The sequence below is a fragment of the Mizuhopecten yessoensis genome, unplaced genomic scaffold (assembly GCF_002113885.1).
Source record: "Mizuhopecten yessoensis strain PY_sf001 unplaced genomic scaffold, ASM211388v2 scaffold716331, whole genome shotgun sequence".
NCBI lineage: Eukaryota > Metazoa > Mollusca > Bivalvia > Pectinida > Pectinidae > Mizuhopecten > Mizuhopecten yessoensis.
The window spans coordinates 119,592-141,709 of NW_018480063.1; the positions used below are offsets into that span (position 1 = coordinate 119,592).

The 22,118-nt window shown below is 35.4% G+C and overlaps 2 protein-coding genes across 2 annotated transcripts; one reads left to right on the forward strand and one right to left on the reverse strand.

Moving 5' to 3' along the window:
- Positions 1-390: 390 nt before the first annotated feature.
- On the forward strand, positions 391-3,085 carry LOC110443206. The gene is made up of 4 exons (XM_021487263.1): positions 391-551; positions 960-1,145; positions 1,296-1,422; positions 1,629-3,085. The coding sequence occupies exons 2-4, from the start codon at positions 1,138-1,140 to the stop codon at positions 2,043-2,045; spliced, it is 552 nt and encodes a 183-aa protein (XP_021342938.1). The 5' UTR covers positions 391-551; positions 960-1,137; the 3' UTR covers positions 2,046-3,085.
- A 308-nt stretch (positions 3,086-3,393) lies between these two features.
- Positions 3,394-5,590, reverse strand: LOC110443216. Its single transcript, XM_021487273.1, has 3 exons — positions 5,267-5,590; positions 4,631-4,837; positions 3,394-4,379 (listed from the first exon to the last, which is right to left on the reverse strand). Exons 1-3 carry the CDS (start codon positions 5,460-5,462, stop codon positions 3,394-3,396), a joined length of 1,389 nt encoding a protein of 462 aa, XP_021342948.1. The 5' UTR covers positions 5,463-5,590.
- Between the last annotated feature and the right edge of the window lie 16,528 nt (positions 5,591-22,118).

The window sequence follows — 22,118 nt, forward strand, 5'->3', positions numbered from 1 at the left end:
GTTCCTCGGAGGGAAAATACATTTCAAACTATTGCCAACACAGACATTATATAAGAGTAAATATCCGTTCACATTATTTTCAGGAAATTTAAATGATGTTTATCCTGTGTCTCAACTGACTGTTTTGTGGTCGTTTTTTCCTAAAATGTTATATACACGTACATGTATATAGGAATTTTCGACTAAACAGGAAGTGACGCAATTTTTGTCATGCGCATGAAATTGGTTTGCAAGAACCATTAATAAAATCGTAATGCCTGACCAAACATCGTAATGGCTGACCAATCATCTTCTACCACACCTGAGCAAATATACTCGTCGTATGTCAACTCCTTATCACCAGAAGCTAAGCAGATATACCAGACTAAGCTTTTAAATGGTTTAGGTACAGAATCATTACCAGATCCTTATGTTTTGACCGACAAATGGAGCACCAACCCAAGCACCTGGCCTGATTTGACCTTCGGCGATATTTATGTTTATCTGATTGACACACCTTTTATCTTCACAAAAGACTCGATGAAAGCCTACAAGTCATAAGAGGCATACAAGTAAGTATTGTTTGCACATGAATCAGTTTAATTTTCATTTAAAAAGCTTGTATCGGTAATGTTTACCTGTTTACCTGTAATTACTATAAAAAAATCACAGGTAAACATTTGCATATTGAATGGCATTGTTTACACCACGTGATATCCATATCACGTGATATCCATATATGGTATTTTACTATATGGCTTACCTGTACAGGTAATTCTTCGAATGAAATACAAATAACTAACTTTAATCATAATAAATGTGAATCTTTGTTACAAGATGATACAAAGTCGTGATGAGAATAAGAACAAAAAAAAGAGATCTACAATCAAACATTGTAGGGGTATTCCAAACATTCACAATCAATATATTAAAAGTACATATTATTGATTAAACATATATGCTAATATTTGTTTTTTCAGTTATGTTGTTAGTGGACATGTGTAGGTTGTGCTTTCACATCAAGTATCTGACGACTCGCCCTTTGTTGCCTTTAAAGCCAAAGTGACACCATCCCACCCTGCCAGGGACAAGCCTCATCAACCATGGGTCTACTTAGATAAAGCCAGTGCATCAGTGTATTGTGCACACTGTACATGTATGGCAGGGTAAGTTTAATTTAAAATATTTTTTATTTAATATTAAATATATATATATGTGAACAATTGTTCAAAGTAAGGTTCTTAATTAGGCTTGAATATATTAAAAAAGTCTTTATGCTACAAGTCATATATAAATTATTTATGTTTGCTTTGCAGGTTGGGTGAAGTATGCAGCCATATTGGTGCCCTTCTGTTCAAGGTGGAAATGGGAGTTAAAATGGGGCTTATATTAACAAGCTTGACAAGCAAGGCATGCCAGTGGAATAGTACATTCAGAAAAGAGGTATTTGTTTGATATGGTGTAATTACAATTTAAAAAGTTATATATAAACTTATATATAACAACCAAGATGTGGTATGATTGCCTTAAACACCAAGACTTTGCTCACACTGTATAGTAAGCTATAAAGTTAATTTAACGGAAAAGGTATTATCATTTTTGAACTTTATTCAATCTTTAAATACTTATCATTTATTTTAATCTTTCAGGTGATACCTGCTACAGTGACAGAGATTTGTGACAAAATTAAAGGCAAAAGAATCAAGGAGGTTGTCTCAGTCCAAGCTGATGGATCATCTATCCTTCCACAACCTGAAGTCCTTGATGAACTGTATGCTCTGGTACCAAATGCTGCATTTTTTACTTCCGTGACAGCACCCTCACAGATTGTAGAAAGTCAACCAGTAAAAACTACCACAGAAAAATACCCAAAGCTTTTACAATCACTACAAGATCCAGACATTGATAACAACAACATTGACAATCATTGCCAAGATATCTTTGCCAGTTACTCATGTTCCGACTACCAAGCTACCAATTTGGAAGCCGCAACAAGGAACCAAGCCATCACCCCATTATGGTTTCAACACAGGATGGGCCGTGTTACAGCATCTAAAAGCCCATGACGTTTGGACACGCAAAGACACAACATCACCTGACATTTTAGTTAAACGTATTGTTGGCTATTCGTCATATGACCTGTCCAAAAAGGCTGCTGTCAAGTGGGGAATCGACCATGAGGAAGAATGCAGGCAAGCCTACATCACCAACCAAACAACACAGCATCTAGACTTTGAATGCAATTTATCTGGTTTCGTCATCAACAACAACCACTCTTTCTTGGGAGCCAGTCCAGATGGTATTACCAACTGCCAGTGTTGTGGTAAAGGACTGATTGAGATAAAGTGCCCATACAAGCATAAGGACGTTACTGTGCCGCAAGCTGCAGCATCTGACAAAGACTTTTGTTTGGACAAGTCTCTACACCTGAAGACCAGCCACCGATATTATACACAGGTTCAATCCAGATGTTCATTCTACAACTGACATTTTGTGACTTCATTGTTTATACTAAGTGTAAGCCTTCACAAGTATGGTTATAGTTAGAGTGCCCATTGATGTGACCTTTTGCTCTGCATTAATCAGCAAATGTGAACTTTTTGTAACATCCTATGTAATAAGGGAGTTAATCACCAGACTATTGGAAAACCAGCAGCAAGTCGCATCACAACCGCCAGAAGAAAACAACAATGAAAGAGAGACATGGTGTATATGTGCTGAACCTGAATATGGTAGAATGATCAAGTGTGATATTTCAGAGTGTCCATATCAGTGGTTTCAGTACAAGTGCGTTAATATCAGACGCCAGCCGAAGGGAAAGTGGTTTTGTTTGAGCTGCAGTGACTAGACTTTTCCATGAACATTGTGTAAATGTGACAGTGTGGTGTAACATTGATTTCAACTGTTGTAACTGATACATTTTGTGTTTTTGAGTACCATTACTTCTTGCATGTTATATGGTGTTAATACTCATCAAGAAAGCTAAAGTCAAATAATAAATAATTTCATTTATTAATCCATAATGGTTCACATATGACATTTTCATACACAATAAATGGTTGAAACACACAAATTTACTGTATTTGGCAACTATGTATACATGAATATATTCATTTAAATTAGGCACTAGCAATTTGTACCATAATCATGATGATAGATCAGTATAATGAAAGCACTAATTAAAGAACACATTTGTTGCTAAAAAAACCTTTTCCAATGTACATGTAATCAGTATTGTTATTTTATTTTGCCAATTCTTTATAATTTCATACATGTACTATGTTACTATTAATTTGATAGTTGTGAAAATTGTTTTCATTTATACATGTACTGTTCAAAAAACAATAATTGATTGAAATAAATGTGTATATATGTATTATACTTCTTCATTATTTGTAATATACAAACAGAAAATCAAGACACAAGTTTAGGATGTAAATTGCACACTGCTGAACATAATGTAACAATACTGTCTGAATGTGACACTAAATAGATACTCATTTTGCTACTTAAAATGTTAAAGTTTTTTAACTGTTCAATTGCCCTCTCCACATGAATGCGCACATGCGCAATTCTTCTTGTCTGTTCAACTTCTTTTGCACTGAGTTGTGATTTACCTCTGGTGAAAGCAGGTATTACCAATGAGGCATGACGAGTGGCTAACTCCTCTGCAATTAAAAACCCTCGGTCAGCAAGGACTTGGTCTCCCTGTTCCAATTTATCCAAGAAACCACTACGCTGAGTAATTACTTTGTCTGATGTTCGACCTCCAAACGCTTTTGAAACAAAGGATATCGCACCAGTAGGTGTTAATGACACTAAAAACTTTATGGTGTTGTGATGCTTATAGTTGGACCATGTTTGTGCCCTTGCTGTTAAATTAGCTGGTCTTTGTATGAACACCTCAAAACAGTCTATTATGCTGATACACATTGGATATGAAAGTTTAAAAACAACTGGCATATTCTTAATTAGATTGTCTTTATCTGGCCACTGCACTAGAAACGAAAGTTTTTCAGCTAGCTTTGGGATGCCTTTATTAAATATATCCGATACAGTGGAAACGGACACATTGAACCGATAAGCTATATCTTGGTGTTGAAGGTTGAGTCTCAACTTCATCAGAATACACAGGAAAATATTTGCCGGAGGCATTACTTTGCTAGGTGGTAATATTGTCAGACAGAATGATATCAACCACATGAAAATTGCTTTAGTTGGCACACCTGTGTAAAAAAGTGTTCTACGGTCACTTGATATTGCTTGATCACCAAATCTTGTATCATTGACTTCTTTTCTGAGAGCAATATTGTCTGTTTGTAACCTGCCAAGCTCTTCATGGAGTTGCTCATTTTCTATGCGAAGGGCTGCTATTTTCTTGATGCATGGACCATGTAAATCTGAAAAATTAAAAATCAAATAAATAACAATGAATGAATGACATTAACAAAACTTCAAATATACAAACACAATATATAGAAGTATTGTTGCACTGTAAATAGTAATACTAATAGTAAATCACAATTTTAATGCACTTACTCATTAATTACAATACACTTACCATACTGTTTTATAAACTATGATTAAATTAATCCAGATTTTAATAGGCTGTAAGACCGACTTTATTTTGCAACATGAAACAATAAATTACCTTCTGTTGGCTCTGTTGGTGGTGGTAGGTTTTCTGATATGTCAAGTAATACTGTTGCTGCCTCATATTTATCTTTTTCTGCCTCTCTCTTTTGAAACCTCTCGAAGCGGGCTGCACGCAACTCTCCATTGGTGGTTGTTTTCTCATATCCCCCCATGTGGATTGAGGGGACATAGTCAGGATTAGTCTTGTCATTGCTTTTTTGACCTGAAATGAAAACTGCACATATTAAACGTTGATTAACAAAACATGAAATCATACATCACAGTCAATGCGGCTTGGTCCAAATTAAATGATAAAAAATGAACAAAACAACAAGTGCACCAGGAAAGTACTGTGACTATTAAAAATAAAGAGTATAGACATCCTCTGCTGGAGTTTTAAATGTCATATGTTAACTTGAATAATAATTCAATAAAACATTCAGAGAACAATAAAATGACTTTAAGTTTTAAAGATAACTGTTAAATTGCTTTACTTCATCATGTTAATGAGATTGAAAGTGAAACAGCTTGCTCCCCCTTTTTTCCAAATAACCTGCTTCCACGTTCAAATGTGTAACCGATATTAATTAATTTCAGGACAATTGACATATCAATAAATCTTTATATAAATGTATAAAGAAAAATATCTTACCTGTAATGAAATGTCGGTAACACACTCTATCATGATCTGCAGGCACCCATGGCTTCCCTTCTGGGCCTTCACGCTTAATAGCTGTTATCCAAAGTTGTCTGCGTATGTCAGGTTTTTTTGGTACACGATAAAAGCTTTTTGGGTTATTATTATCAAATCTTGTAGTGCAGTTGATAACACAACAGGACACAACCATCGTAATTAAACGGAAAACAGGTTATGATCGATCTGACATAGGCCTATGTAAACAACATTCTTGCCGACGGTTCCCGATTGTCTTGCCAACCAGTCGGAAGTCACGTGACTTTGTGACGTCACGGCGGAAATCGCTATAACTATGGAAATATTGCAACATCAAGAAAGCATGTGTCTGGAGTACTTTCAGTACTTTGATTATCTTTATTTTCAGTGTTATGATATAAAATAAGAGTTTTATAACATCAATTAGTAAATTGTAAGGCCTATCAGACGAGTAAATTTTATTTATAATTCTCCTACATCTAAAATGTTAGAGCTAAATGTATATGTAATGAAGAACAAAATTAACTGCATGAAAATACAGATTATACTTTGCTGATAGTGATTACAACCAAATCTACTGTACATGTGAATTATTTAATAATGTTCATGGATCCTGAATTCATAGAACTTTGTTTATATTGACGATATTGAAGAAGGAAGGTCTGAAGATGAAGATGAAGTTTGTTATATACTAATGCAAAAATAAATATTTCCAGTTAGAAAATTCCTACAAAAGTCGCTGGAAGGGGTTATGGGGGTGTTTGCTGGTTGATTTCTTTGAAAAAATGTCTGATATTATAGTCATAGACGGTACGTACCTGCATTCTGTTTACAGTAAATATAAAATCAAATATTATAACCCCTTCTTCTTGTATTTAAATATTTCTCATTGCTAACATGATTCATGGTGAACTGTTTTAGCAATCCACCCTTTATTGGTCCAGGGTCAAGGAGAGTGTACATGTGACTCCTATAGCTAATATTACATCCATCACTGGTGGGGGTATCCTGAAATTCAGTAATTTTTCAATGACATTTCTTAAATTGTGATAAAAAAAGATATTGGGAGAATATTATAATTTTCAAATAATTCTATTTTTTTTCCATGTTTTAGATATGCTTCAGTGACACAAGAAATACATGGTGTAGCCATCGCCTTACCTGGTACTTTATCACCCACAATGTGACACATAAATTGTCGTAATATAAATTATGTATACATCACATGTATGATAGGCTTAGCTAGTTACACTTGTGAAATGTGTACTGTATGTATGTATACAGATGGTAAATTATAAGAAAATGAAAACATTGCCATGAGATCTTGGGTCAAAAATTATAGTTGTATTTTGCATTAGACCAGTTTTAATCATATGCCCAGTACGACTTTGTCTGGGCATACTGCTTTACCCCATTTCGCCTGTGTGTCCGTCTGCTGGTTAAAGATTTTCTGTAATTTAGGGTAAATCTAGAAAAGTACAAGTGGTAGGCAAAAGAAACTTGAAATTATGTATTATAATGGATAATGCAAAACAAATATGACATCAGGTTGGGTGAAGCTTCAATTTTCTGACATTTTTGGGTTAAAAAACACATAATTTGTACTTCGCAACATTTGAGAAAAGGTCTACTGAAAATAAAGCTGGGGAAAGGCAGCATTCATGTTTCTAGTTTTTCTTTTTCTTTTTTTCAAACATTCTATCTGCCCAATGATGAATCTACATTTATTTTGTGTGTATCGTTTCCAGTTTTGGTAAAACTAGCGGGTCCAACCATGTTACAGTATTTCATTATTTTCAGAAACGTTATGGTTCCCAACAAAAATTTCTGACTTGCATGCAGATTCATCAGTTGGCCCCAGAGGGCCCAGATACAGGGTAGGATAGGGCGCTAAACATATTTTATATTTGGTTATGATTATTACATAATTATGTACTACAGTAGATTCACAAGATTGCCTAAAACATATTGATGCAATTTATTCTCTGAATCTTACATGCATAGCCATATATTCTGATAAATAATAATTCTTCTTTTATTTTCATATTGCAGAGCTCAGTCGTCTCACTCATCTGATATATCTGGTGTGGAAAAAATGCATCAGACTCCGAAGTTTATATTGGTAATATTCAATGGAGTAGCTATCAAACCAAAAACATACAAAAAGTATTGATGTACAGGACTACACTTTACACCAAAATACCATGCATGAAGGTTGTAAGTGGGGCGACTTTAAAATGAAGAGAGATGACAGAAATATTGATTAAGACTTCCCTCGATACTCATTTATAATTATAACACATGAGCAAATGGTTGTTTGAATGAAATAATGAATGTGTGATTGAACTTCAGCAATGAGATGGATGAATATATCATGTAAAAACAAAATATGAATGAATGTATGAACTAATGATTGTCTGAGACTCGAAGTATGGTGTACGAGAGCCCTCCTGCGAGAGGACATTTATTGTAAAGAAGCTGAACCAGGGCCCCAACCCTGGCAGCTTTCAATTGTAAATTTAAATCTGGAACAATAAATATTTGGATTTTTTTTTAAAGCATTTTGAGTTTCTCGACTCCTTTCAAAAGACCAGTAGACACAACAAAGAAACGGTAACCGACAATATTTGTCTAAAATTGAGACTTGTATACAGAAAGACTAGTAACTTGTTCTTTGTCTAAACTCCTCGTTGAGTGAGGTCATTTAAGACGAGAGGTTTTGGAAGGCCCAATACGCCAGTTATTATATTCCAACTTTTATTGGTAACTACATATTAATGATAAAAGATGAAAGTATATTATATAAATACATGTATACAGCAAGTTTGATTATAAATGTGACTTTGAAATTTAACTGGTGATATTTAAATGTGGCCATGTTATTCCTTGATGGATTCCAACCAACTCTGCTTCAACAAAATTGACCTCTGTAACCTTCACCTTTGGTCGTGTAATTACCCCTTGTTCTATCTTCATCTATAACATCCAAGTTTAGAGCCATGTGTCTTGCAGTGATTCTGTTATTTTTAACCGACCTGTATTAATTTGTATTCGCATTTTTGATAACTGAGGGATTTTTCAAATCACAGAATATGTATGCAATCATTTTATATATATGATATAATTATGTGGTTTATGACTGCATAATTTAAATATTGTAGGGAAATTAGTATGTGTACATTCAAACATTCTGCTTTCTTTATATCACAGTAAGTGTAGAATAGATTAAAACTGGATCTAAAAAGTTATGTGCGTAATAAACACGTCTATAATCAATTGATAGGCCTATTTATCAAAGTTTCAATGACACAGGGTCAATATGCCTGTTTACTTAAAGTTGAAACGTTTTCTTCCCTTCACGTTTGGTCTAGATACGTCTTTTGGCCGTTTTAATTATTTAATTAGTATTCCCGACAGTCCCAGGCAAACACTTGTTGTGTTTTCATTAACGATATGCTACTGTTGCTTCAAAATAGTAAATACAACTTTACAAATGAAACGATGACATTGATGACGGGATTTAGATTACCCCTCATGGGACCCCATCACTGCATTGGACGGAGATTTGCAGTGATTTCCACGTTTATTGACATTATCATCAATACTGTTATATATAACAACAACATATAGGTAGGAATACTACAATTGCATCATACATGACCTTTGAAAACAATTATTTACGTATAATATTGCTGTCTTGTCCGCTAGTTGAGTCCGACATGACGGATAGATGGCGTGCCTCCGTCTTTGCGTATTGCAGAGTTATCTACGTCATTGGTTTGTGTGAGAAAATTACGTCGTTTTCTCAAAAATTGATGACGTTACTCTCACAAACAAATGACGTAACAATTAATCCCTGCTCACAAGAGAAGATAACTCTGCAATACGCAAAGACGGAATTGCTGATATCTTCACTGCCTCGCTTTCGAAACAACCACGTGACATATATTAATAGATCTACGCTAAATGTACGCGGGGCTTCCCTGAGATTTCAGTGGTCAAAACTGCACATTGCAAGCAGAACTCGACCCTCATATTGCCCCTATAGCTTTTGAAAGACCAGAGAACGCATTTAGACCCATTTATTGTGTAATTGTTTCCCCGACCAGCCCCTTTAATGCTATATTGAGAATTAGGAAAACCGGTCTATTTATACACAAAAAAAAACCCGGTCTCTTTATACGCATATGAATATGATCACAGATAAATAAGATCTAGCTTATGGGAATGTTAGCAATATCAAGTAGGATCGCAACAGACCGATTGATAGTATATCATAATATAATTTCACCACTTTGACAGGTAAGTTATCATTAATTACTAATTACTTAAAGATAACTATTGGTTTTGAATTGTAATGGTACGTGTCATATATTTTTTATAAAAACATTAATTTTTATTACCTGTTATGCATACAAGTACATGTTGAATGTTTTATATTTGTAAGCTGTGAACCTTTACATCATCTTACAATATGTAAATATCGTGCTTACTTATTTACATAAAGAGTAGATAAAGTTAGCATTTCTTAAAAAGATGTATATCCAAATTATAGCAGCTTTTGGCAAAACATTAGATAGAAAAAGAGAAAAGCATATTTTAGAGTAGCATACAACTTAACTTGTACTTAATTCGACTTAAGATTTAATTGTGTTGAAACGTTTAGGACAATTGCGATAACGGGATACATAGTCAAGACAAATGAATTACATTTCATATCCCATATAGAATAATAAATAAGTTCATCGTACTGAACAATTTGTTGTTTATTTTGTATATTCTCGGTTTGTATACTTGTACATAAGACATTTAAACAATTAAAACCGTTGAACCTGGTTTTAACATGTGACATAAGTACAACAGATGTAACAGCGTGTGTAAAAATGAGGAGTAGCTATATTCCCAACACACCTCTGTGTGCATTACAACACAATTAGTGTAACATACGTACATACTTACATACGTACGTATGTACGTACGTCCGAGCATCAAGTGTAACTGATTAAATAACCTTTTTTGAGGTCATTGTCATTATCACTCGATAATGAGTCATTCTCGTGCAGTTATACCTTGTGCGTGTAGTGATACATACACCGACGCGTGTGGGTTGCATTACAACATATGAGTGACTACGTTCGTACTGGTATACGGATAAAAAAAACATTTATTTACTTGTCTTAAGTTGTGAATGTGCTCAGTAACTTAATTGTATTATTATCTTCATTCCAATAAGATATTTCTGCGTCACTTCATCTTTACATTTCTAAAGCTATCAATAAATTCAACTTCACTCTCAAATGAAGCATATCCATTGGATCTCCTTTTCAAACTACTTTCTTTTGTTGTTATGACCAATAATAAAAATACACAGTCACTTTTGGGCCTATCCCTTCATCAGCAAGTAAATAATTATCCACCTTATATGTCATGCATATTTAAAAACAGGAGGTGTCACACACATATTTTTAGAAAATATGAAGTTTCACATGCATATTTTGAAGACCAGAAGTGTCCTCCTGGTTCCAATATGTATGTGCATAATTTTCAGGATCATTCACTTGCGGATGTAGAGCGACTGTTTATTTTTATATATCTTATTAAGTTCCCTATAAGAAAATGTTATAGGCATTTAGCTATTTTAGTAAAATAATGAAGATCCCTGGTCACCACTGAATAGGTATGTCGTCCCTGGTCACCACTGATTAGGTATGTGGTCCCTGGTCAGCACTGATAAGGCATATGTTCCCTGGTCACCACTGATTGGAAATGTGGTCACTTGTCAACACAAATTGTGATCACTTACTTACGTTATATCTTATAATAAGAGGAAATTCGTTTGATATTTACGTATATGATGACGATTTTTCATCTATATATAGAGTCGTTGATAATGGTTCGGGTGCAGAATCCCCTTCACGGCGGATTCGTTTAAGCATGTATATTCAACATTTGCATGATTCAAAACGTTTGAAATTAATTATTTCAGATTATTATGCAGAAGAGATATTGACAGCAGCAACAACCTCATTGACACATATTGTTCTAAATGTGAGATCGACAGCTTGGTACAGGATAATATCGCAGGCATTAATGACACGAACGTGGGATACGTGTATTACATAAAAACAATTATCATGGGAGAAAACAGAGCATTCCAAATACAGTGTACCGAAACTTTGGTAGATGTTCTTCGATTTGCTGACATTCTAAAGCCCGGGGACCACGTTAAGTTGCCTAGAACGTGGTACTCTCATCATGGTATTGTTTCTGAAGTCAATGCTGACAAATGGAATATAGGGCTGATACACTGGGAGAGGAAGGAAGGTGATATCAGAATAAGGGAAAGCCCCATCCAAGTAAAAACTAACCTGATGTATCTTATACACTATCCTGATTCCGTCACCAAGAAAAACTCTACACAATTAGTCCTGGCTAGAGCTCACTCGAGGATTGGTTCCAATGGGTATAATTTGTTTTTCGACAATTGCGAATCTTTCGCAACATTTTGCAAATGTGGTGTCGCAAAATCAAACCAAATCGATCGACTGAAAGTGATGTTCAACATGATTGTTTATCAATAGTTTCTATGTAACAGCTGGGGTAGAGCTTTGTGGAAGAAACTTCCCGCTTTACGTGATTATTTGACCAAGCGCGGTTTGTCGAAAGTCGGAAGCAAGAAAGAGCTCTCGGCATTATGTTTCGCTGCATTTACGATGAAGCTACCACTTGTCCAAACTAGTGCCTGTATTCTAAGACAAAATACGAGATACGAGACACACATCGCTGTACTGTATATATTAACAGTGCGTACATCATTTAAATATCATTAAGGAAATAATACTAAATACAGATTTTATTTCCTCCAGACGGAGGACAGGCGCAACCACCGACAAAGAAAATTAACATTGTTGGGTACTTGAGAGAGAAAAGTGAGAACGAGTTAAGACGGGAGGAGATGGAATCACGTAGGCAGGAACTGGAGCTGGAAAAGGAAAAGTTTGGATATGGAGGAGATGAGGCACAGATTAGAAAGTCAAAAATGTGAAAAAGCAGCAATGCTGGAGTTACTAAGATAATTAGCTGGCAAATAACAGAAAAAACACACAGAATTGCAATAAAAGAAAGTTTAAGACTAATAAAACATTGAACACAAAATAAGTATGTTATTGTCTTTGTCTTACATATACAATATTGATATTAATTGGGTTGGAATCTGTTATAATGATTGGATGGAATAAGCAAAAAATGATATATAAGAGTTAATCAAGCCTAGAAGGTATAATGATACACATACTTACGAATTCCTTTGATGTCATTTATAATCATATGTAGGGTTAATTAACGCATGATGAGTAATGGTGTTTTCCTTTTATTAATTGGTATGGATGCTTTTTGTAGGTATATTTTAAAGGTAAGTCAAAAGTCAGAGGGTCAGTTTGGTGGTTTACTGTTTGTTTATAGCTTAGAGATAAGGGCCCAATGGCTAAGTTGAAAGTCATAAGGTCAAGGGTTAAGGGCTTCCCTGGTGTCGTATCTTTAGACGGAAGTATTTCATATTTTCGGCATCAAAGAGGGATTTGTTATAAAAATATATGTGGTCATTCTGAGGGATTGAGCTATAAATAGGTCATTATACTGTGGTAAATAGGAAGGGTCTGCATATCACTGTAGTATTAGATTTTCTAGTCATACATCATGCTATTTTATTAGACACTACCTCTGTTTTAAGTACTAGGTGGTTTCCATAGTTTGTATTTAAAAGTAGCTTTTTACTTGTCTTGTCATTCTATCTTAAGTTTATGTTGTCTTATTAAGTAAGTTATTTTTAGTGAATGATGTTTAGTATGGCTTTTGGAATTATCAGTTTTTTGTCATTAGCTATTAGCTATTATCATATAAGTATATGATGTAATTATCTTAAAATAGCAGTATATATAAAATTGTTGTAAGTTTGGAACGGAGAGTTAGTTGAGCACGGAGAGTTATTTCAGGTGGAGTCCTGGGCTAAGATTTGGATCGAGTCGAGGGAGGAGGATATGGAGATCTGGGTAAATTTTTAAGTCCTGACAGAGTATTGACGGTTCCCGATGAGTCAAAGAGTATCCTTTGTAAATTTGAAGAATAAAAAAAGCAGACTATTTTGTAGATTTTAGAATGTAGTTAGTGAATGGTGGAATTTATCAGCGTTCTAGGTATTGTTGAGTTATAGTTTTTGTTACTTTTGAGTAACATTTTTCAAACTTCCTAAGTTTTATCGTAATCTGTTAAAGCAGCTTCAGTTGACTTTAGTTTATTATCAGTTTAAGTGGTTATTAAAACGTGCGTCAACCTTACTTTGGTCATACAATTTGGACAGCTAGGACTTGTTACTCCAGAAAACACGTTTTATGGCTGTGATTTTCAAACAACTTACTGAAACTTTTCGCAAGAACTTTGATTAAATTTTCCTGTAAGAAAATTTTAGTTAACTTTATGAAAACTTGTCTGTTGTGCTTTCCAATACTTTTGTTATACAGACTGAACAACTGACCTTAGAAACGTCCACTTCTACTGCTTCCGCATCAACATTACTTTCACGGTCACAATTGCAGTCGGTTTGGTCCTGTGATTTGTACATATAAACAAAAACCTTCGCCAGTAAAGGACACTCTAACTAAATCCAGTCTCATTATTACACATGTACTTTGTTTATGAAGTCCTTTATCTTTTTGATATCTTCCGAAGACAATTATAGTATTCTTCCACATAATGTTGAGGGAATATCTTTCACTTGATATTTTTTCCTTTTTCCATTACAAGTCATATTCAAATAATTAAGATTAAGTTTGTTTTGAACACAAACAGGAATTGAAAACTTATTTTGCGAGCTTTGCAAAAAAAGTCTGCTTCCTTTGCCAAACAAATAGTGTAAATGACCGGTGTCTCGACTCTAAACCGCTGAAAACAACTCACTAAGCCACAGTGTGTCGAATCAAGTGAAGTCAGCTGTCAAAAACCATAGAGACATTTCGCCCAATTGCACTTTTATACTGCATGCAGTCAGGGGGTTGTATTTACCTATTCCGCCCCTTAGTGGATGTTAAAATGGGGTTATAAAGATGACTCAGCTGATGGTCTCCTTTGTCTCTATTCATCGAATCCCCTTCTCTCCTAATCCAGATGGATTCTTTGATTTTCCTGACTTTTCAGTTGTCTTATTAAGAGCAGGGGTCCCCGACAGGATTAAAGGGAAAATCTGTTTTGTAGAAGATCATGTATCCATTAATGTTACTTCAGGAGGAACACAATTGAATCAGGGGCAAACTTCCAAAGAACCTCTGACAATCGACCAATGGACCAATGGGTTCAATACATTTATGGCCATTTATATACTTAAATACTCGGAGAAGGCAGTCAATCTCCTCAAATATTGTTCAACCATAAGAGAAATAAAGGTTACACAGCTCGTGGTTGTTGAATATGGTATTTATTTTACTCGAGTAAGTTAATTTTCAAAAGTTATAAAAAGACACGAGCTTTAGCGAGTGTCTTTCTGTAACTTTTGAAAATTGATGATACGGCCTTAACAAAATCCCTGCTCTTAGGTTTCAAGGAAGGTTTTCGTTTAGGATACGAAGGGTCTCGTAGCAACAGGTTAGCGTTGAACCATAAATTTACACGAGACAATCCTGAAATTGTAGAGGAAAAAATAAGCTCATGATTTAAAGTTGGGTAGAATTCAGTGACCTTTTCAAGAGGTCCCTTTCTCCTTGTTCATCTGTTCTCCTTTAGGTCTTATTCCAAAATCAACAACAGGGAAATACAGATTAATTCATGATCTTTCATATCGAAAAGAAATTTCTGTTAACTGTCATATTCCAAAAGAAAATTCAGCTGTACAGTGTAATACCATTGACCATGTTATTGAATTAGTCAAAAAGTTTGATAAAGTCTGTATTATGTCTAAAACAGATATTGAAGATGCATTTCGCATTATTCCCATCCATCCCGATAACCATTGCCTATTATGATTTACCAGGAGCAACCGATTTTACTACGACTGCTGCCTTCCAATGGTTGCGAGTAGTTCGTGTAAAAAAATTGAAACCTTTAGTTCTTCTCTCTAGTGGATAATGATTCACAAATATGCTGCTGCAGATGTGTCACATATATTAGATGACTTTTTGAATGTGGGTCCACTTCCTATTTATAGTTTGGGGGTAAATTCAGTTCAAATGGAGTGAAGGCTACCGAAAGAAAAACTGAACACATTGTTACACAATATGGCTAAACGACAAAAAGTCACCCTGTGTGAACTTCAGTCACTAATTGTTCTCCGTAATTTCGCCTGTTCTTGTATTAACCCTGGACGCGCTTTCTTACGAAGGCTTATTGACTTGTCTTTGAAGGCAAAACCCCTTCTCATTACATACGCCTAAACAATGAGGCTAGAGCGGATATGTTAGCGTGGTCGACATTCCTGGATAGTTTCAACGGGAAGTCTGTCTTTCTTAATGACAAATGGCTTAGTTCCGATTACTTTACCATGTATACAGTCTTTGGTATGCAGGTTTTTTTGGCAAAGATTGGTTTGCACATTCATGGACAGATGCTATGGCAGGTTGTCAAATTACTATAAAAGAATTGTTTCCAATCGTTGTTAATCAAGAGCTAGGGAGGGGGGGNAGCAACAGGGAAATACAGATTAATTCATGATCTTTCATATCGAAAAGGGGCAATTTACAAAACCAGCGTGTTATATTCAAATCTGACAACCAGGCTGTAGTAGATGTTATCAATAAGCAGTCTTGCCGTGAACCAAATCACAGGAGGCTCATGCACTTGCACCATGGCACCCAGAATCCGACAGTTGTCCAAGTCCACCTTCAAGTTCTCTGAGACCGGAGACTTTCCAGCTGTTATCAGCAACGACATCATATAGAACCAAAGTAGCATATTTGCGTAGTTGGCAGCTAATGCAACAGTTCCTCCAGCACTGTCCAGTAACATTACCCTTGTCAACCACAACTCTGTGCAATTTCATATCGCATTTGTTTGTTAACAAATATAGTCCAGCTACAAAAACATCCAATGTGTCAGCAATTAGCTATGTGCACAAATTGATGGTGCTCGATGACCAAACACACTGCTTTCTTATTCGTAAGATGTTGAAAGGGTGTCAAAATCTGGCTGAGGTTGGTGACACACGATTGCCTTTTACAAAATATATTTTGTATAAGTTTGTCTCAGCATTGAATGTAGTGGTTACTGACCCTCAATTAAGGTTCATGCTACGTTCACCCTTTTTAGTAGATTTCCGTGCTTATATGCGACTTAGGGAGTTGGTATGTAAATCTCAAGCAGACTTAACACGAGTTTTGCAGAGATCAGACATAACATTTTCATTATCTTGACCAAGTCTAGCAGTTGACTTGAAACTCCGTTATTTCAAAACTAACGCATACGGCCATCCTGTTTCTTTGCACCTTGCAGCAAAACCCCTGTCAGCTATCTACTGCCCAGTCCCTGCACCAAGTTCTGCCAGTCATCATCACACTCTGTAGGTCCTTTATTCCAATTACCAAACGGGTCTCCTGTAACATATTCGTATGTAGCACAACGCCTATATTAGCCTATTTCTTTTATCGGCCTGAACCCGTCTTTATACAAAGGCCATAGCTTCAGGATTGGTTCTGCCACAGAAGCATCAAAACAGAAACACCCTGACAGTGCAATTCAGAGATGGGGTCGTTTGGACTCAAATGCAGTCCAAAGTTAAAATAGATTAAATGCTTTCCAGTTAGATTAGATAGGTGGAGGTCAGGATTTGCCTGCTCTGCAGAAATTACAGCAAATGTACAGTGTCTCTACGCAGTGGAATTGGGCTTTGACAACAACCATATTATGTTCACACATTCTGATACTAATACATATTATACAAATAAGTATGTAAATATTTATGACAGCAATTGCAAATTCATGTCAGCAGGTATCTGCTCTGCTAGCATAATGGATACGTCCTTTGAGTAGTTTTTCATAATCAATGTTTACTACATGTGGTTATTTTTTCATCTCATTCGAGTCATCGGCATTATTACAGCTACTGTTGTGCAGAACAATATTAAGGCCTCATGGCGTTTTCAAGGTGCCACCCTTTGGTTATTCATTGATAATATGTAATGTAGTTTATATGTTACATAAAATATGTTGTTGTCAGGTTATCTTGGTAAACATTCGTCATTTAAATAAATAACAAGTATCGGACACACATCTTTGTTATTCCTTATGATCAAAAAGAGCCAGCTGTGCCTGTGGAACTGATGACTCTCTAGTCTTAGTGGATATTAATGGACAACATAAAATTGTGTAGTCAACTGTCTGACCACGTAGGATTTTATCTAGCATGAACCGGTTTCCATCTATATCAACACTCTCTTCTATATGAGTCAACGAGAATAATGGATGTTGTAAGACTGATTTCAGTTAGTCCTCATTATTTTAAATCTAAAGTACAATGGTTGCTCTTGATTTTGTTTTCATTTTGTATGATGACCACACAGAGTAAGTGAACATTTTAAACATTGTATGCAATTATCTGTTAAATGATTTGAATTCACACTCATCATTCTGAAATGCAATGCAATCGTTATATTTAGACATATAAATGAAGTCTTAGATACCATAGAAAGTAAACCTGTCATTCCAATACAAAGTTGATACAGGAAAATACAACAGAGGATGAATTGCACAAGAGATGATAAACAATAAGATCATTAAATTATCATCACTTTCATCGTTTGTAGATTTGTGTTTTGATTAAGGAAGAAATTACGTTATTTTCTTGCTTGAGAGACTTCTTCAAAACGAAAACAAAGTGTAAATGAAAATACAATGTTTTATTAAGATATTACCTGTGGTTACAACAAAAACATATTTTCATTAAAAAATTACGACATTGCATTATTATAATTAGCACAAATCATCCTTTCGAGGAAATAAGGGGTGACGTTATATGCAGTAAGCGTATTTATTGGGGACGTAGGACACACGTTCTTCTATAATTATTCAAATGACGCTGTCTGTCTCTATTCCATTCAATATTACAAAAAGAATAGTAAACCACAATAGACCTTTTAGGGCATATTTTGTCTTGGTCGCATTGATTTTGAGTTTGAATTACGTTTTATTCACAATTCCGTTTTATTATTATGTTAAGTTTAGTTTAGTTTAGTATTGTTTAACGTCCTATCAACAGCGCGGAACTGATGCCAACTTTATAGTGCTACCTCACTGAAACATACTGCCGAAGACACCCAGCAGGACACCCCACCCAGTCACATTATACTGACAACGGGCGAACCAGTCGTCCCACTCCTAAATTGCTGAGCGTTAAGCAGGAGTAGAAACTACCCTTTTTACAGACTTTGGTATATCTCGGGCAGGGGACAGAACCCAAAGCCTTCCTCACAGGGGCGAACNATCTCGGGCAGGGGACAGAACCGAAAGCCTTCCTCACAGGGGCGAACGCTCAACTAAAGGCCATAAGTGAGGCATTGTCAAGGGAGACATTAGGAAGAAGAAAGTTGTTTAGAAAGAAGAGAAAAGATAAGATCCCAAATTTAGTCGCCTTTTACGATCATGCAATGGGGGCAGCAGGTACAATTTCTTACGCCCTACCTGCAGGGACTTTTTATTTTTATATTTCATAAATCACTTGTTCATTATTATTTTTCATAAATCACTTATTGATTAACAATAGCTACCATCTAATGACAATTGACCACTTCAATTCACGTTGATATCTCAACAGATTTACAAGAGCATTATTTACATTTCGTTGGTTTATTTTAAGGTGACAGGCAAAGAGAAAGCATTGCGTGTAAGGGTCTCTATAAATAGTTTGGTTTGATCTTAACAAAGTTATTATTAACGGCTTTGTAATCTCTATATTTAGACCTTTGTGAAAATTTTAATATGTAACCTAGGAAACAGTCCTGTTCATACAACAGACTGTCAAGAATGCTTTAGACAAACAAACTTTGTATACGGTGAAATAACTTCTATCGGTTCATGACTATTTTATAAATGGCGCCAATGCCTTGTCTGCTTTTTAATATTCTGATGCAATATGTTATGATTGTTGATTATAGCAATGACTTTAAAATATTTAAAATTAAAATAACATGTTTCATAACATTATCATATAAGTTGCTAATAACAATTACACTGCTTATCTAACCCAGAGATATACTGCCGTAATTATTTAGTATGTTTAAGTCGTTACTAGTGGTAACTGAAAACGGAGGCATGGGGTATTTTAACAATAGCTGAATGTTACTATGACCTTACTTCCCATGTTGTCGTTATTATCTAACCACTCAGAGAGTACGTTGATTCGGAAACCCGTGTTGACTTTAGTTAAGGCCTGGTATTTATTTCTTGTGCACTGTAATATTATTAGATCAGGATTGAATAAACAGTCAGGGAATTTTGTGATTGTGAATATGATGAAATATGAACCAACAAATGTAACACTGACCGAGGCAAAGCTGAGCTCAATTGAACATTTTCAGATTAGAGTGCATCCCTTTAATATATGCTTCAACAATAAAAAGTAATAACTTGATTGTTTTGGCGCAGTGTTTCCTGTCTATCGCAGGTTCCTAAATTGAACAACTCGGCTTAGCAGAAAAAAACAACGAATTTAATTGTACAACCCGGCTTAGTAGAAAAAAACAACGAATTTAATTGTACAACCCGGCTTAGCAGAAATAATCAACGAATTTAATTGTACAACCCGGCTTAGCAGAAATAATCAACGAATTTGATTGTACAACTCGGCTTAGCAGAAATAATCAACGAATTTAAGATAAGATGTTTAGAAATAGCCAAACATGTGGTACACCGTTGAAATAATTTTTTATCAATCACACATTTTATTAAAGATAAAGGTTTTTAAAAAGTTCGACATTACATGGTTTGGATGCAAGGTTTTCATGTTATATTGCGGTTTTCAAACGCGCTAGGCCGAACAACCATGCTAACAAATACGATATTTCTTATTTCTTATTGCAACAACTGACGAAACATTACACAAACCTTAGAAATATATATGTGTTGGGGATTCCATTAAGGAAGGCTATATTTAGTAATTGGATTTTCCTGAGGTTTATCTATACACATGAATACGAGCTTTCTATTTTTAGAAACGATCACGTGTATACGATCTAGTCTATAGGGATTGCGAGTCATACATAAAAAAATATAAACTTTATTTATTCAACAATAATTATGAAACAAGTTATTTCAACTTATATTAATCACTCTTGTTTGCCCGGATGTTAGCGCGTGGGGGGTCTTTGTGTGGGAGGAAACCGGAGTACCCGGAGAAAACCCACATTGTCGGGCAGGTGACCCCAACCTTTTCACGTCCGATCGGGGAATCGAACCCCGGCCGCCTATCCACTGCACCACCAAACCACCCATGTCATACATGCATCAACAGGTGTAATGAAATGTTTAAGGATCACAACAGACCCATTGATAGTATATCATAATATAGTTTCGCCGTTTTGATGGGTAAGTGTAATATTGGTCATTCATATTTATACTTGTGATAAAGATTACTGGGGGTTGTGAATTGTAACGGTTACATATATTTGTATAAAACATTTTATACCTGTTAATTTGGTTGTTAACACACTTCTCATTTTGGGGTAATATACAGCATTGTTGTTTGTTACTTAATGTAACAGCTTTTTAATATTAACATCTATCCCTATCGTACATAAAAATCCGCAGGTTTTAGCGCGATTCATGTCAAAAGCATTAGATGTTAGCCTCGATACTTCACATCTTCTTACAGTATGTAAATATCGGGCTAACTAAGTTACATATAAAGAGTAGATAAAGTTAGCCTTTTTGTTAAAAAGATATATATAAAAAATTGCCTGAAGAGCCTCAAGATGGGCCGCAGCCTATTTAATGATAATTATTCTCAACAAATGTGACGTGACGAGCACGGTAGGAGAGTTGTCATCAGAATAAAATCTGTCGTGGAACCTTTTATAGTTTCATCCGGGAAACCGTTACGCTGCAGACGTAAACAACAGTAAATAACATAGGGTTTGTCCGTAGCTACTCTGACGGCAGCGACGGCGGATACGCATAAGTGATTTGCGGATGTGGTTGACTGCCCCCGTGAATGGTTTTCATGTGTCTTAAGAGAACATCTCTACGTGAGAAACTTCTGTTACACTCTGGGCACGATGTACACTGCATGGCTGCTAAAATGGAAATGAAGACGACTTCTATATGGTGTCCTTTTTATAGGTCTTGTATGTCGCTTTCTTTGAACAAGCTGTTAATTGTTTTCGGGTAACCGAGCCATTTCATGTAGACTTCCTTTATTCCATTTCTCTTGCGTTGTTTCAATACCTTTTCCACCTTAAACATGTCGTCTCTTCCCTTTCCCACCTTTTGTAGCTCACTGTTGTTATAAAACGTCCCTTCTATCGGATCTCCGTCGTCGTCTACACTTTTGTAGACATGTATACCTTGTCGGAGGTATCGCGCTTTAATAGAGAACACTTCTTCTGTCCATTTCTGTTCAGAATCTCGTTGAAACGTGCGTCTGTTACTAGATAACCATACCACATCTCCTATTTTAAACTTGAAAGGTTTTGATAATTTCTTCTTCCTTGAAGTTCTAGCCTTCTTGTGATCTACGTATAAATGTTTCCATACAATTGCTTGGTTTGACGTATTGATTTCTTCTGGAGATTTCCCATCAAGTGCACTGTGTGGCATTGCATTGTAATTCCGGACGATATCTTGCAAAACATCCAAGTAA